This window comes from Eutrigla gurnardus (assembly GCF_963514095.1).
Source record: "Eutrigla gurnardus genome assembly, chromosome: 4".
Taxonomy (NCBI): Eukaryota; Metazoa; Chordata; class Actinopteri; order Perciformes; family Triglidae; genus Eutrigla; species Eutrigla gurnardus.
Window position 1 is genome coordinate 10,616,585 of NC_139918.1, and position 14,843 is coordinate 10,631,427.

At 39.9% G+C, this 14,843-nt stretch overlaps 2 protein-coding genes across 2 annotated transcripts in view; one reads left to right on the forward strand and one right to left on the reverse strand.

The window, feature by feature from the left end:
• Nucleotides 1–14,843, forward strand: part of basp1 (brain abundant, membrane attached signal protein 1) — a 360,963-nt gene that overhangs the window by 198,980 nt on the left and 147,140 nt on the right. The gene's annotated exons all lie outside the window — the stretch shown is intronic.
• The window catches only part of myo10 (myosin X), a 123,161-nt gene that overhangs the window by 31,085 nt on the left and 77,233 nt on the right, over nt 1–14,843 (reverse strand). The window contains exons 5-19 of the mRNA XM_084008800.1: nt 12,965–13,099; nt 12,749–12,873; nt 12,430–12,443; nt 12,135–12,219; nt 11,154–11,257; nt 10,455–10,584; nt 9,637–9,758; nt 7,419–7,565; nt 6,412–6,512; nt 4,903–4,969; nt 4,423–4,515; nt 3,803–3,871; nt 3,552–3,634; nt 2,654–2,762; nt 1,828–1,908 (exon numbers count right to left, since the gene is read on the reverse strand). Of these exons, the coding sequence (XP_083864926.1) occupies nt 1,828–1,908; nt 2,654–2,762; nt 3,552–3,634; nt 3,803–3,871; nt 4,423–4,515; nt 4,903–4,969; nt 6,412–6,512; nt 7,419–7,565; nt 9,637–9,758; nt 10,455–10,584; nt 11,154–11,257; nt 12,135–12,219; nt 12,430–12,443; nt 12,749–12,873; nt 12,965–13,099 (1,465 nt within the window). The remainder of the gene's footprint in view (nt 1–1,827; nt 1,909–2,653; nt 2,763–3,551; nt 3,635–3,802; nt 3,872–4,422; nt 4,516–4,902; nt 4,970–6,411; nt 6,513–7,418; nt 7,566–9,636; nt 9,759–10,454; nt 10,585–11,153; nt 11,258–12,134; nt 12,220–12,429; nt 12,444–12,748; nt 12,874–12,964; nt 13,100–14,843) is intronic.

Consider the following 14,843-nt stretch of genomic DNA (forward strand, 5'->3'; position numbering starts at 1 on the left):
GTATGTAGAGCCAGCAGTCTGTCCACACTATTATGGATTCTGTCAATATATTGATATTTCCATAGATAGTCCACTCACCATCTGCAGGATGACCCTGCAGGCTTCTTCAACACACCGTTACATCACTGCACCCAAAATAGCTGCTGGTCAGTCTGTTAGTCAGTTAACGTCTCCTCACTTCCCTAAACCTCTTTATATCCCCAAAAATATGTTTTTAAAGAGGAGACAAAAGAGCAAAGAATGGTAGATGGATGGATAGACAGACAGATAAAGAGAGATATAGATAGATAGAGATATAGAGACAGACAGATATTTCTCCCTGTCTCCCCTCTGACACCTGCTCAGATTCAAACAGGCAGATGACAGGGACGCCTCCTGGGGGCCTTTAGGGTCCGCGTGCCGTGTCGCCCTGACCTGGTTTCCCCTGGGGAACACCCCCACCCCTCCACCCTCAGGCTTCACTACATTAAACCCCATTCAAAAGTCACCTAGCCTTGTTTAACATTCGATCAGAAGAGGAGTCCAGACGGTGGAGTTTGGCCTCATAAAAACACGCCGGCTGCCCAGCTGGTCTCCCAGAGGAGACACTATACACATACTTGACCCATGACTTCATAGGTTTTCAACTTCAGAGCAGTGTACACAGATGTTGGTGATTCAAAACCCAATTATTAAAGTATTAATCCAGAATTGTATACTGGCTGTTCTTACGGCTAACTCCATGTTCAGCATGTGTATGTTCATGTATGAGAACATTCTAACCAAAGAAATCTGTGGAGCATAAACCTTGGCTGGCAAACACTGCCTTAAAACATCTAAATATCCCTTTTAAACAATTAAAATTGAGAAAAACTGGACAGTGTTTCGTCATAGATTCACTCAATACTCCGAGTGATGGCCTTCATTGGAACTAAACCTGAAATCTTCTCATAAAATCTTCTAAAAAAACTATCACAGTCCACCACTTATCATATCAGTAACGTTCTACCAGACGACCAATTAGCAGAGATGTTCAACAGTGGTAAACCGTGACTGATGACCAGGCATGGGAACTATCAATAAATACTGACATCCGCAATCAATACCAGTGATTCCATGTTAACCGTATTTCGGCTTAAACCTGACACTTCTGACGTCTGCAACGATGTGGCCAATGATTCAACGAGGCATCCAGACGGATATCGATAAGACACTGATCTAAGAATAGTCCGGCCAATGAGTTGGTCAATACCATGTCCCCAGGGGAGTTTCAAACCACAGACATGTTGTTGGCGCCATCTCTCCAGCTCCAAGCCGTAAATAAAACATAGACACAAACACGCATCATTTGCAGGCTAGCCTCTTTCCCAGGTTCATTGTTGCTTTTTTTTTAAAACCCTTGAAACCGAGGTCCATATTCTGTGAGAAACAAATATCCACTGAATGATATATCTGCACATCACTTCACAAACATAAATGAAATACAATATATGATGTATGTGGATCATCTCCAGTCAGTGGTGGCAGTCACCATGAAGACCACTCTTTCCTGTATATCATTTGTGTACATTATCCCAGCATTCTGCACTACGCCAGCCTGTTGCTAGGCAACCTGGTGGGGGGGTCAAAGGGCACCGAAAGGGCCAGGCACTTCTCATTCCTGTCTGCTGCTGGTTGGTGGGGGAGGACTGTTTGATTATTAAAATGACAAGCGATACACACACTCTCTGTGATACTTCAGGGCTCCGACATCCTGAGCTGCTAATGTTTGCTCAGGGGAAAACTGTGTGTGTGTGTGTGTGTGTGTGTGTGTGTGTGTGTGTGTGTGTGTGTGTGTGCGTTGCTCACCTTATGTGTATTTGGTTTGATGCATCGGATGAAGAACGGGTTGGATGTGCTGAGCGTGGCCATCAGGGAGTGCAAAGAATCCTGCAACAAAGCAAACACTGGAGTTCTAGTATTACTATTATCATTGCTACTGCTTCAACTGCTACTTAGACTACTGTGACTTTTAATATTTGTACTGCTTTTACTCATAGCAGAAGTATTAATACACGTACTAAGGCTGATGATGCCGTTAATAGTAAATATACAGTATAATATATTGAGAACCATTTGCTTCCGAAGAACATTGAAATATTATTTTGGGGAATAAAGTGTTCTTCAAGGATCGTTAAATGCTGGGTTCAAGACGATACCATTGACTACAAGAGGGGCCTCTGTAGAACCTCCTAGGTGGGCTCTAGATGAAAAATGTGTAATATGTACGGGTTCTCGATAGAACCCTAAGTGGGTTCTAGACGTTATTGCCTCTACCACTAGTACTGCTACTACTGCGGTACCACTACTGCTACTAATATAATAGCTACTACTTCTAGCGACAGAACTGACTGATAGCATGGACATTCATCTCTGTACACTTTAATACAAACACTTTACATAATTTAAACATTTTGTGTTATTCATATTCTAGATATATGACATAGTCTATTGTCATATTTCGTATTTGTATGTTTTAATTACGTCTTACATTATTGTACTGTGTTTATTGTTTGCACCAATCACCATGTCAAATTTACTGTATATGGATATGACGTACTTGCCAATAAGCCCCTCTCTGACTCGGATGTTTCTGCTCTGATGCTGAGGAAGACGTTGTTTATTTGTGACTCACCTTAAACTGGGAGCTGACGGTGGGCCGTCTGTGCTTGGAGGTGCTCTTCAGAGTGTCCTGTTTGTTTCGGCTCAGTACATGTTCGAAGAGATCGTAGACAAAGTCCAACCTAACAAAACAAGAGGGAATAGTGAGAATACACAGTGTGAAACAGTGTGTATTTAACTCTTTTAGAATTCACACTGTGGATTAAATGTATTCTAATATAATTGCATGTATTCCAAAACACGCAAAATAAAGTCAACAAACATTGTATTCAATGTGATATTCAAAAGGTATATTGAGCAGGATTTTCCTATAAAACTATGAATAGACCATAGACTGTATATAAGAAGAGGACGTAATCATAGTGACGTCAACCAGGGGTTTGTGGACTATGGTTTGGCACCCTCGAGTTTGGAATTTTGGCCATTGCCATCTTGGATTTTTTGCAACTTGGCAGTGACCATATTTGGACTGGGGGGGAGTGACGGGTGGATGTGACAAACACCAGCGGCATAACGGCACCCCGAGCAGCAACCTTAGTGGATCTGGGTCAACGACTCTAAATGGACCATAATGTACTAAATGAACATGAAGAGTTGAAACTAGAGATTGAGACCATAAACTCATGCTGACAATGTTTACTGAAATAATACATCAAGAGAGAAGTAATTTTCTCAGAGACTTCTATACAATCAGAGAGTCGCTATCACTTTGGCTGCCGTGATGCTGCAAGTGGTACACTGGGCTGTGTCCTGGCAACCTCCGTCAGTGGGCGTGGCTTAGAGTGGTGTTGAGTTGGGGGGAGGCCCTTTTGTTTACAAACAATGAGCAACAATTCCTGCATATCAGGCCTTTTTTATATGTGTGTAGAATTAAAACAGATCTTATGAGGCGAGGCTGAAAAACTCTCTACCTGCTCTCCCTCAGCAGGTTGAGGATGTCGTCTCTGAAAGTGTCTCTGTTCTTCTCCAACATCCCCCTCACATCATACACCACCTGCAATGGGGCCACAAGGGGGCGTGAGAGAGTGTAACAGCAACAAAGAAGAGAGGAGCAGCTCCTGGACATTTCATCGACTCACTTTAAATTGATCCGTTTAAAGTATCGTTCATGAAAATTGTTAATTCTTCAACACAAAACATAAATACAGAGGCAGCACTTTACCTCGCCGGCGTAGTGCTTGACTCCGAAGTTGTGCACAGCGACACGTGGTTTCAGATAGAAAGAGTTTTTCTGCAGAAAGAGAAAGGAAACTGTTTTCTCCTCTGTACGATCCACAACAACTCCACAGTCTCAGAGATTACAAACCACGTCTGTAATCTTTACTGCAGCTGGTTCCTGAGTGGTGACGACTGAAATCATTGAATGAGTCTCTGACGTATATATATACTGTATGTGTAGACTCGAGTCCCACAGTTGCCCTTTCAACCTCATTTTCATCTTCATGTCTCTGGTTTGAAATATCCATTTGTCTTTTATTCGATCATCCAGTTTTAATGAGGCTGTAAAGCTTCTCTGAGCCCACAGCCAAGAAAAGAATCACTAAAATATTTACAAGCGTTCATATTTATTCAAATGAATGTCTTCTAGCTCTTTACTACTTCGGTGTTTGAATCAAATCAAGCTGTTCGCTCCAAAGGCCGAAAACTGCACAAGGATCAGCAAGTAAATTATAAGCTAAACACTGACAGAAACTGGAGCCAAACTGAGAAACAAATACACTGATTGGATGAGAATCTTGCTGTTGAAAACCAGCTGACAGGTTGATTTTGATGGAGGCGTACCGAGTGTTGGCTGTGGAGTTTCTCCAGTAAGGTGTCATCTGTGGCTTTGGGGAAGTGACTCTCCTCATTCATCAGTGCCAGGAGACCCAGTTTCTATGGAAACACAGAGAGCTCATCATCAATTTAGTTGTTTTCTTAACTTGTCAGTTCTGAGGAGCTCATGTTTTTGCTTTGCCACACTCCTCTTGTTCAAAACTACACCCATAACCCCCCACTGTTATCTGTGATTCGTTTTTTTTAAATAATCAATGCAGTTGTACTGACTTTTCCACGCTCCTTAATGTTATTTGTTGTGTTTTTAACATGTAAAGCGCCTTTCAGTAGCTTTAAAGCTCTATGCAAGAAAATAAAAAAGTATTCTTATTTGGTTATGACTAATCTTAGGTGCAACAAGAGTTATTTTCAAAGGGATCATAGAAACACCAACAGCATCGTCATCCTTCTGTGCATAAAAAGGAAGAATCGTGATTAGCCTCGTACCTTCTCGATCAGATCCAGACACTCTCCGTTGTCCATCCAGTTGATGTCGGCCCAAACCAGACCTTCCCTGCAGGAAGCACCCAAAAAACAACCATATGGTTCAGAGACATTCCACCACGGAACATATAGAAACACACAATGAAAGTAAACCCATTATTATGGATCTCTGCTTGCACCTCCACCACCAGGAATATGTTTGCACCCCTGACTACATGGAATCAAAAACTTCAAACAGTAATGAACGGATTGTGATGAAGAGATGCTGTGCTTGTGTGCTGACACCAGGTTGGCAGCTAACGGCTAACAGCATTCTTCTGCTGTTTTATTCGCCGCCAAAAAAAACCCCACACAAGCAGGCAAGACAGTTTCGGAGGCTGTAGTTTTGTAATGATCAGAGCTTTGGACCACCAACTGCCTTCAGGCTGGTGACCTCATCAGCTGTGTATTCTAAATACTGAGAAATATCAGGGAACAATTTGGTCAGAGTGGATATTAGATGATGTTGTGTATATATGTTGAGTCACAAGACTACACTCTGCATGCAGGGCTCGGATATTACCATGCTGGCATTTAGCTTTTAATATATTAAAGAGGAACTCAACCCACTATATGGACATCGTTTAGTGTCGTTGATTGATTCTGGTGCAAAATCTTGACATTTTACTGCAAAGTATTTGAATTCTACAGTTGTTCAGTTGATATGGTGCTTTGTAGGCTCAGTAACTCTAATATGAAAGCATAGTGGAGTTTGCAAGCTAGCTAGCTAACGTTGCTTCATCCAGACAGTCTTGCCACAGAAAGCACATTGCTATCACCATATAATCAACCTTTAGCTCTGATTCACCAGATGTTGTAATGTCCACAGAAAAGAGAGAAAAAGGTTGTGTGTAGAAAACATACATGTTGAAATCTTAGTAAGTCACCTTCTTATCTAACATAAAGGGCACTAGCTGAAGCTACTCACCATGGTGACGCAACGCCTGCTGAACTTGTCGTGCTAAAAGTAGCTTAGCAGTAGCACCAATGCTATTTCAGGCGAGCTAATAACCATAGAAGAGCGAACATGACCTGGTGTGGTGAAGACCCCTTGGCTCACATTTTTAAAATGTTAACTTGGTAATATTAAATATTAAATAGTCAACACATAACAATAAAGAGTAATCCCTGAAATAAATAATGAAAATTAAGATTATATTCTACACAAAATAGCTAAAAAAGAAACGTGTTTGAGGCAACACGGCTATGTATGAGTTATGCCAATCATTTTCTGAGGGAACTTATATGAACTTATAAGGCCAACATGAAGACATTACAACTTGCCTGACCTTTTAAAAATAAGCTTTACTAGTTGTTCTCTGCCTTTGTAGGCAGCATCAGCTAACAGCTAATAGCAAAAACATGTTCAATATGACTCAAGTTATAAAACAACAACAAGTAATGAGGTGCATTTGGAAGACGACAGACATTTGGAGAGAAAAACAAAACGATTCGGTAAACACCTCCACCTACTTGTTGTACTCAAGTTGCTCCAGGGAGAAAATGTGCTTGTTAAAATATTCCTGAAGCTTCTCATTTGCATAGTTGATGTTGAACTGCTCAAAGCGGTTGACCTGTTGGGAACATAATGAGGCAGACATTAGACACAGCAAACACAGACGGGGAGGTAATAAACCAAAGAACAAGGAATCCCTGAGGTGTATTCACTGATTAACAATTAAAATATGATTAAAATATTCGGGAGAGGGGGAATAAAAGGTCACATTGTTGAGTCAAATTGAGTGTGCTTGTATGAAGGCTTGGATTTTAATTTCAGTCAGTAAAATCTAATTAAAAGTATTATCCCTGAGATAATATATTGATTATTTTTATTTCCCCCTCACTGATCAGATTTCTTTTTTTTAATTTATACATTGTATTAAAAAGTAGGCTTGGGCGCCATCAGTATTTTTCATACCTTCCTGACATTTCAACGGTTTATAACACTGCACTGCTACAGTCACAGCCATAACATAATTGATAATTTAATATTCCCTGCCTCCCTCTCTCTGTCTCTTGACCACACACACAGCGGGTATCAACGGTGCTGACACATCAATGGGCTGATGTGCCTATAGGGATGTCAACGGTTAACAGGGATGTCTATAGGTTTAGCTCATTGAGTCACGCCGGAGTAAAAGGTAAGTGTCTCTAGTATGTCATGTTAATATTTATTTTTTCAAAAGTAAAATAAAGCAAAACTGACATCCCTCCTATAAACTATAAACTTTTCTAAGGCAACACAAGATGGTAACACTGAGTTGCTTAGCTTATCTCCCTCTTGCACTATGGAGACGACCTCTGGTGGCATTTGCTGGTCACTACAACATAGAATCATGAAAAGAGCAACGGCTGTATTTATGACTGTGAAAATCATATCGTCGATATCTAAATACCCTGATACGCCGTAATACTGCCCAAGCCTTTTGCAAAGTGACACAAGTGTGTTATGACGAAACCCCCAATGAGTCCGAACTCACCTGGAAGTTCTCAAATCCAAAGATGTCCAGGATGCTGATGGATTTGAAGTCTTCTTTCCCCCTGATGCGGGTGTTGAGCTTTCGGATGATCCAGTTGAAACACTGAGAGTAAAGTGCCATGGCCATGGAGTCTCTGGAGTCCACCGCCTACAACAACACACACAGTCAGTTAGTTTTTCACGATCAAAAAATGACAGAAAGTGACTTTCAAGTAAAACTTAAAAGATACAATTTGAAATTGAATTTACAAAAAAAAAAAATGATACGCAAATACTATTTTTTATCTATTGTCTATTGTTATATATAAATATTAATATTTTTTGATTCAGCTCTAATCATTGCTGTAGTTGGACATCTGGTAAGGTTTAGTTTGGGTTTTTATCATTTTAATTCATCTGAATTTTTCAAGCAAACGGTTTCTGCCCTTGACACTAAATTATGACCTTCTCACTTGTTCTGTGTAAGTGTATATTTCATTTTATTAGTTAACCAGAGATAATGCTAATGGTGGGTGAATTTGAAGCCACTTCTGATTTTGGAAAAACTACGTACGGCAGTCAGCGGAGAGAGACATCTTTTTTTTATCCCATTTGAATTGTACCATTAATTACACCTATGATGTTTGTCAATTTAAAAGATAAAAGATCAAAAAAGAAAGTCGTATAACTGTTGAAATATCAGATTGTGAAAATACGTAATTAGAAAGATGTCAACATTAGCGTTCAGATTGACAAACAATTCAAACGTGATCAAACAACTATTCGTCTCCCACCGTTGACGACTGGACATATTTTTTCTGGAAGGGGCGGGACTTCTCTATAGGAGCCATGCTGCTCACGCCACTTTTCCATGATGAACTTCAACACAAACCTTACAGAGAGAAATGGCAGTATGCAGATTATTATTGAGGAATTTTGCACACACGCTTAAGTTGTGAGCCAATTAAGAACATTTCTATGCACACATCAGTGAATGAGGACCAACGAGTGCGTCTCCTCCACAGAAACCTGTCTGGCACCAGCGATGTTTTGTTGTTACCTTGTGAAAGTCACACAAAACGGCCTGCCGTCACAAACAAGAAGCAAAGAATATCCGGAAAGCAGTGTCGTCCGGCCTACATACATAAACTGAACCCTTCGTGCTAAAATTAGATCCATTGTTCTCACTGATGTTTGTTGAAGGTGAGCTACTGAGTCGCTAAACCAGATGGAATGGAGACAGAATGACTCGAGGGGTTGACTTCGCAAAAAAATCGCTGTTTGAGAGCCACAGTAGATTATTATCTGTCGTTATTATAAGTAGGACACTCAGTTATATGGTGATACTCAAAACGTTATTGAAAAATAGGTGAGGGATATTATTGCATGCCTAATAAGGTTTTTATTATTTATTATTTAAGTAATTCCTGTTACTTTGCCTGAGTATTTACCACATTTTAATGTTTTGTTAAATTTGGAGTATATTGCAATATTGTTGTTTTGATTGTGGGTTCATGTTATTATTGGTGTTTTTTTGGTAAGCGTTTTGGGGTGCATGAAATATATGATACAAATAAAGTCATTATTATATTTATTATTATTATTATTATAATGTCCATTTTAGGGACAAAATACAGTTATTTATTAAAAAATGTCCATTGTGATAGCCTGCTTAAAGTGGTGATAAACCTAACAACGAATACTCTATTTGCATTTATAGATAAAGTACATGCTTTGGATTCCGTAGATACAGCTAGGCCATGTTGGAAGCAGACCAGGTGACATGCAGCATATGATAGAAAGCTTACTACAACCAAAAAATACTTGAGACTTGTCTTGGAAAACAATGACCTGTGAGCATCTCGGCTAAATGTTCAGGTGCTGATAGTAAATCTCAATGTAAAATTGTTCCATTTTATGAAAATATCTATTTCTATTGTAAGAAAACTCTCAAAAACAGTTTGTTGAATGACGTAAAATGAATTGACATCAAGTTTGATCGTAAAAGTAATTGTTCATCCTTCCCTTCTCTGCTTTTATATTGCTGTTAAGTGTATATTTGGAGTTTGGACTGCTGTTAGGATAAAACACCACATCTTCACTTTGGGATCTGGGAAGTTAAGATGTGGAATTCTCTAAATGTCTCAAAACTCTCACTGGGATCCAGTGGAACAGTCGAGGTTAGGCTGTGCACATCACCTGAGGTCATAATACAGGTGTGGTGCCTGGAGTCTACTCACCTGTTCCACAGTGAGTGGCGTGGAGATCTCCTCGCCCCTGAGGATCATGGACCGGTGGGTCAGGACCTCCGCCAGCTGATCTGGGTTCAGCCCCAGGAGGTCAGACGTCCGGCAGAGAGCAGCTGATGGAAGGAAGACACTAAGACTCAGCATTCAGTGGTGTTGGGAATTTTGAAAGTCGGCATTATCCTACTCATCCCACTTCTCATTCATGCAGTTCATTTGGTGACTTTGGCATCCAAGATGACCAAATGTATATCAACTACTGACCTTGTGACAGTTTCTGCTTTCTAAGTTGAATGTTTTTGACCTAACCACATTTTAAAAACATTTTTGCACAAGGATGTAACATTTATATATACAGTATATATATATATATATATATATATATATATATATATATATATATATATATATATATATAAAATATTCATAGTTTTTACTGTAAAACTCTTTTTATACTTTTCACCTGACCATTTTCTTTAATGAACAAACTGTATTTGTTCAGCGTGTTTGTATTTTTATATGAATGAATGTAGCTGTTTGCACATTTTTGCTTTATTCGTTTCTCTGGGTGTTTTTTTATGTAAAGCATTCCCTTTTTTGTATGATATAGAGCTACTTAAAACTTTTATTCCTGAGAAGCAACAGTCACAACACACATGACCACTAGAGGTCCTCGTCAGGTTACTGTAAAGACAAGAAGCAATGCTGCCGGCATCCTGTGAGGAAAGTCTCGCCCTGGCAGGGAAACAAAGAAGGATGTTGAAAAACGCTGAAAGTGACAGTGAAGGAGACGCGAGGAGAAGCTCTCTGACCTGATTTGGAGGACACTTGTGCTCCTCCGGCCGTCATGAACTCGATGTTCCCCGCTTGGAGGATCCCGGCCAGAAGGCGCAGGATCTCTCCGATGTTCTCCTCTGTGAACTGCATCGTCCGCATGGCATTCTGGGAAGCAGAGAACCACAAAGAAGAAGCTGATGAAAACCTCAGAGCACAGCTCCGTGTTCTCGCTGCAGGCAGGAGGCCTCTGATGTCGAATTCCTCATTAACTGATTTTATTTCTTTTGGTCCAGAGTGAAAATCTCTGTTAGTTCTGTCTCTGGCAGCTGATTAGTCTTTTGGGGTATTTTGGAGGTTTGGACTGACTGAAGCTTCAGTCTCACCAGGATCAAATTTTGTGTGATCAAAGTGTGTTACTCAATAAATGGGTGATGAGTTCCATGCAAAAATATAATGTATGCAAACATATGTGAGATACAAGTGCAGTTTGTATATTAAAATGTATGTGGAAAAATGTGTTTGGAATATAATACATAATATACATCATTATAATAAAAAAAAACAAGCAAGAAAAAGCAAAACATCAGCAAGTCATTTGTCATCTTCGACATTTCAAAGCAGTTAAGCAAAAATGAATCCCTGCATTACTATGTATGGAAAATAATTAGGCTGTATGTACGTATGTCTGTACATGTGCATGTCCGGGTAAATGTGTGTGATGAAGCCAGTTGTACCAGAACGTCCTGGAAAGTGCTGTTGTCATTGATTGTCTTGTCAGGCAGGCAGCTGGAATGTTTCAGGTAATGGTAGCTCTCAGGCGGGCTCAACCCAAACGCATCTGCAAACAAACACATGTGCACACTTTATTTTATTAGTTATTTATTGTAAAATAATATGTCACTAGTGACATCCCTGTTTTATTATCTCCTGTATGCACCATGTTGCTATAATATGTGCTCTTAATGTTATTAGGTCCAAAAGTTCAGCATTAAGAGACACGACAGATGAATAGTGTAGACAGATATCAGCATCAGATTCAGGGTAGATTAGAATCAAAGGGATTTTTTAAATATCCTTTTGCATAAAAAAATAAATCATTTTCTCTCTGTTTTTTGTCATAAAATGTTGTATAAATGAGGCTATGATTGATATATGAACAAAACCCTCCGTAACAACCTTCAGAATAAAGTGAGAGATGAAAGTGTAAAGTTTGGTGGTTGATTGAAAAATTAATTTGAAGGGAAACTACAGGTGAATGTAGTAAAATAATGAACTAATAGATATCACCATGAAACTTCCCCAGTTGATTAGTGCTATAAAAACAAATATTTTTTGTATTACAAGCTTTCTGATATGTTATGCTTACATATGCAAATTAGGCATTATCTAAAGGTAACCTTTGGGGAATTTAGGAGAAATCTACATACACAAATAGACAAAGTAGTTAAATAAACACCTAAATGTGTATTTTGGATGTTTACTTTCCACTAGTCTGAAAGAAGACGTGTTATGGATGAAAAACAGCTCAAAACTCAAAAGTGACCAGCGTATGAAAAACAATGTTTCTGCCTTTTGTGACCCTTTTCTTTGACAAAACTGGAAATAAATAAATAATAAACACAACACAACACACAATGCAAATTAGCATGAACCCCCGACTAATATGCTTTTAAACTCTTCTTTTTGTGTGTCCAGTTTAGTCCAGTAGGACTCACCTCTCTGCTGGCTGTTGGTTCCTGCTAACAGGGCATAGAAAATGTGGTAGTTTCTCTCCCCTGGGTTTTGCCGGACGACTCGGTTCTGTGGGCAAAAAGAGGCTTTTAAGTGCTTGTGTTAATACCAACACAAATCATGCACCTGACAAACAGCTGACTTTACACAAAACAGCACAAAAAAACAGCACCATCTAGTGGACTGAAGAAGTAACTGTAACCAAAAGGTTTAACTTTATAGTATAATAAAAGATTGAATAAAAGACGTTTTACACCTAGTAGCAGGAAGGACACTCACCTTTTCTAAGAGGTCTGTGGTCAGAGAAGTGTTAGTCAAGGCACATAACAGTTGGAGGCCGCATGACTCTGAACCAGCGAGTTGGCTACATCGGTGAACACCACAGTTAGACACTCCCAAGGATGCTTACATGAATAACTGATTGAAAATGGATGTTATGTCTTATACCATCAACAGAATGCTTTAAAAGGCTCCGCATATCTTTAGCCTTAAAAGCAGCTCTACCAACCCCTTCAGATAATCTCCTCCTGTATCTTAAGTCTGAGGTGAGCAGAGGGTCAGGAGGAAGGAAGTGGCCAAAGTGGGTTTTAAAGGATACAGTCGATGATTCTGCCTCCCTGGATGTTGCCCTTCTGGCTGAAGTGCAGCTGGACAAACTTCCCAAAGCGGCTGGAATTGTTGTTGTAGACGGTCTTGGCGTTTCCAAAGGCCTCCATGATGGGACTGTGGATTGGAGACGAAGCGGCGTCGTTAACCAGGCGGTAAACGAGGGTTGGTTGATAGAAACATACCATAGAGCATAGATAGAGCATACCTGCTCTCCAGCAGCGCCTCCTCCACACGAGACGTCCCGTCTCTGGACGACACGTCCAGGGAGTGCTGGCTCATGGCCGACAGGAACTTCAGGATCAGCTTGGTGCTTTCTGTTTTCCCAGCGCCGCTCTCTCCACTGTGAGGGAATACAACACACAGGCTCTAAGATTATAAATCGTATTGAGTGCACATGAGCAAGGCACTAGCCTCCCCGTAGAGAAGGGCAAAAATGATTTGGAGAATCACAATTTAATTCTCCTCATTTCATATATCATTTTAATCTTTGTGTTATTGTAAACTATATCAATTTGATCTTTCTTACTGGTGTATTATGTATTAGTGGAACAACAGCAGTAATATAAGCAGTAGTAGTTAGCAGTAAATTGAATCGAATGATTTCCCGTACAGGGACAACTTTTGATTGGATCGGAGAAGATGTGACACGAGTGTGATGTGTGATCTCCAATCATCCGAACACTGTGCCGAACAAACTTAGATCGGAAGTGGATTTGATGGACTCGTGACTGAACAACACACATGCCATTTTCACTTGTGGGGAATAATCAGGGTAAACGATACAGCGCTCAACCACTAGATGGTGCACTATGATGTTGCTGATTAGAAATCTCCAATGCACCAGTGCAGGGAAACCTTCAGAGGGGCTTTAGTGGAATCAACAAACATACAAGAAAGCTCACATGACTGCGGTGTGACTGAGGATGAACAATAACGTGATCAGCAAGCAAGTGCTTCAGTGCAAATGAAAAAAATGACCATATTTAAGAACTCCGTTCATGTTGTCTATTCTGTCTTAAGGTCAGCCCCCTTGTTGTGGACCTGTGTGCAGCTGCACGCGCCCCCTCAGGCAAAAATCCAGCGTTTTCTTTTTTTGCGCTTGTTTGCTTCACAAAGAAGATCAAAGATTCATCTGTGATGGAGCTGAACCATCGGCATCATTGGCGACGTTCCTGTGTAGTACCCACGATGCACCAGTGTGCTGACAGCAATGAAATCTTTCAGGGTTTCGGCTGCGTTCTCTATAAACTCTACACTGGCATTCAAAACAGCTCCTCTGCATCTGCTACGGAGATCACTATGATTTTACATGTCAAACCACCTGACCGGCTTCATCAGCCTGTGATCTGGTGTGAGGTGTCACTCTCATCCCTCTGCAAGCTTTTATACACTGACTGTTTTTGCCTTCATTATCAGAGCATCTCATACATAAATACAGGGCCTGGCGGCAGACCGACGGGGATTCTGGGTCTCCAACGACTTTGCTTGTTGACTGTTAGATCTACTTGAGTTATGACGCATTATGAACTTTCCATCTTTTCTGTTTACAAGCCAAACACTGCGTTCTACATGACTGAAGAGTTTTATAATTTGGGCTGGCAAATCTGCAAATGTCTATATTAAAATGAAAATAACAGCAGCCATCAGCATACATACACCACAAATCTATTGCAATTATAAAGTAGCAAAAAGCTGATCTGAAATTATTAATGCATGTTAGGTCCCATCCCCGCTCATACTGTTCACATATTTAACAATATCTAAAAAAATAAAAAAATTCTCCATATTTTTACATCACAATCCAATTTCTTTTTCTGAGCATATTAATCCTTCTATCCTCGGTCACAGTTATCTTTCAGCATGAAAATCTACTACTCGAGTCCAGGTGGATGTTGAGATGTCACTCAATTTGAATTTGAATACTAACGAAAAAAGCAAATCTTCACATTTGGGAAGCTGCAACCGGAGAACGTCATGGCATTGTTTGACATTTTGCTTATTAAATTACTTGCATTTATAATTATTCAGTGCATTAACCAAAGTGAGTTGTTAAGTTGTATGCAAAGAAAATAACAAATAACAAT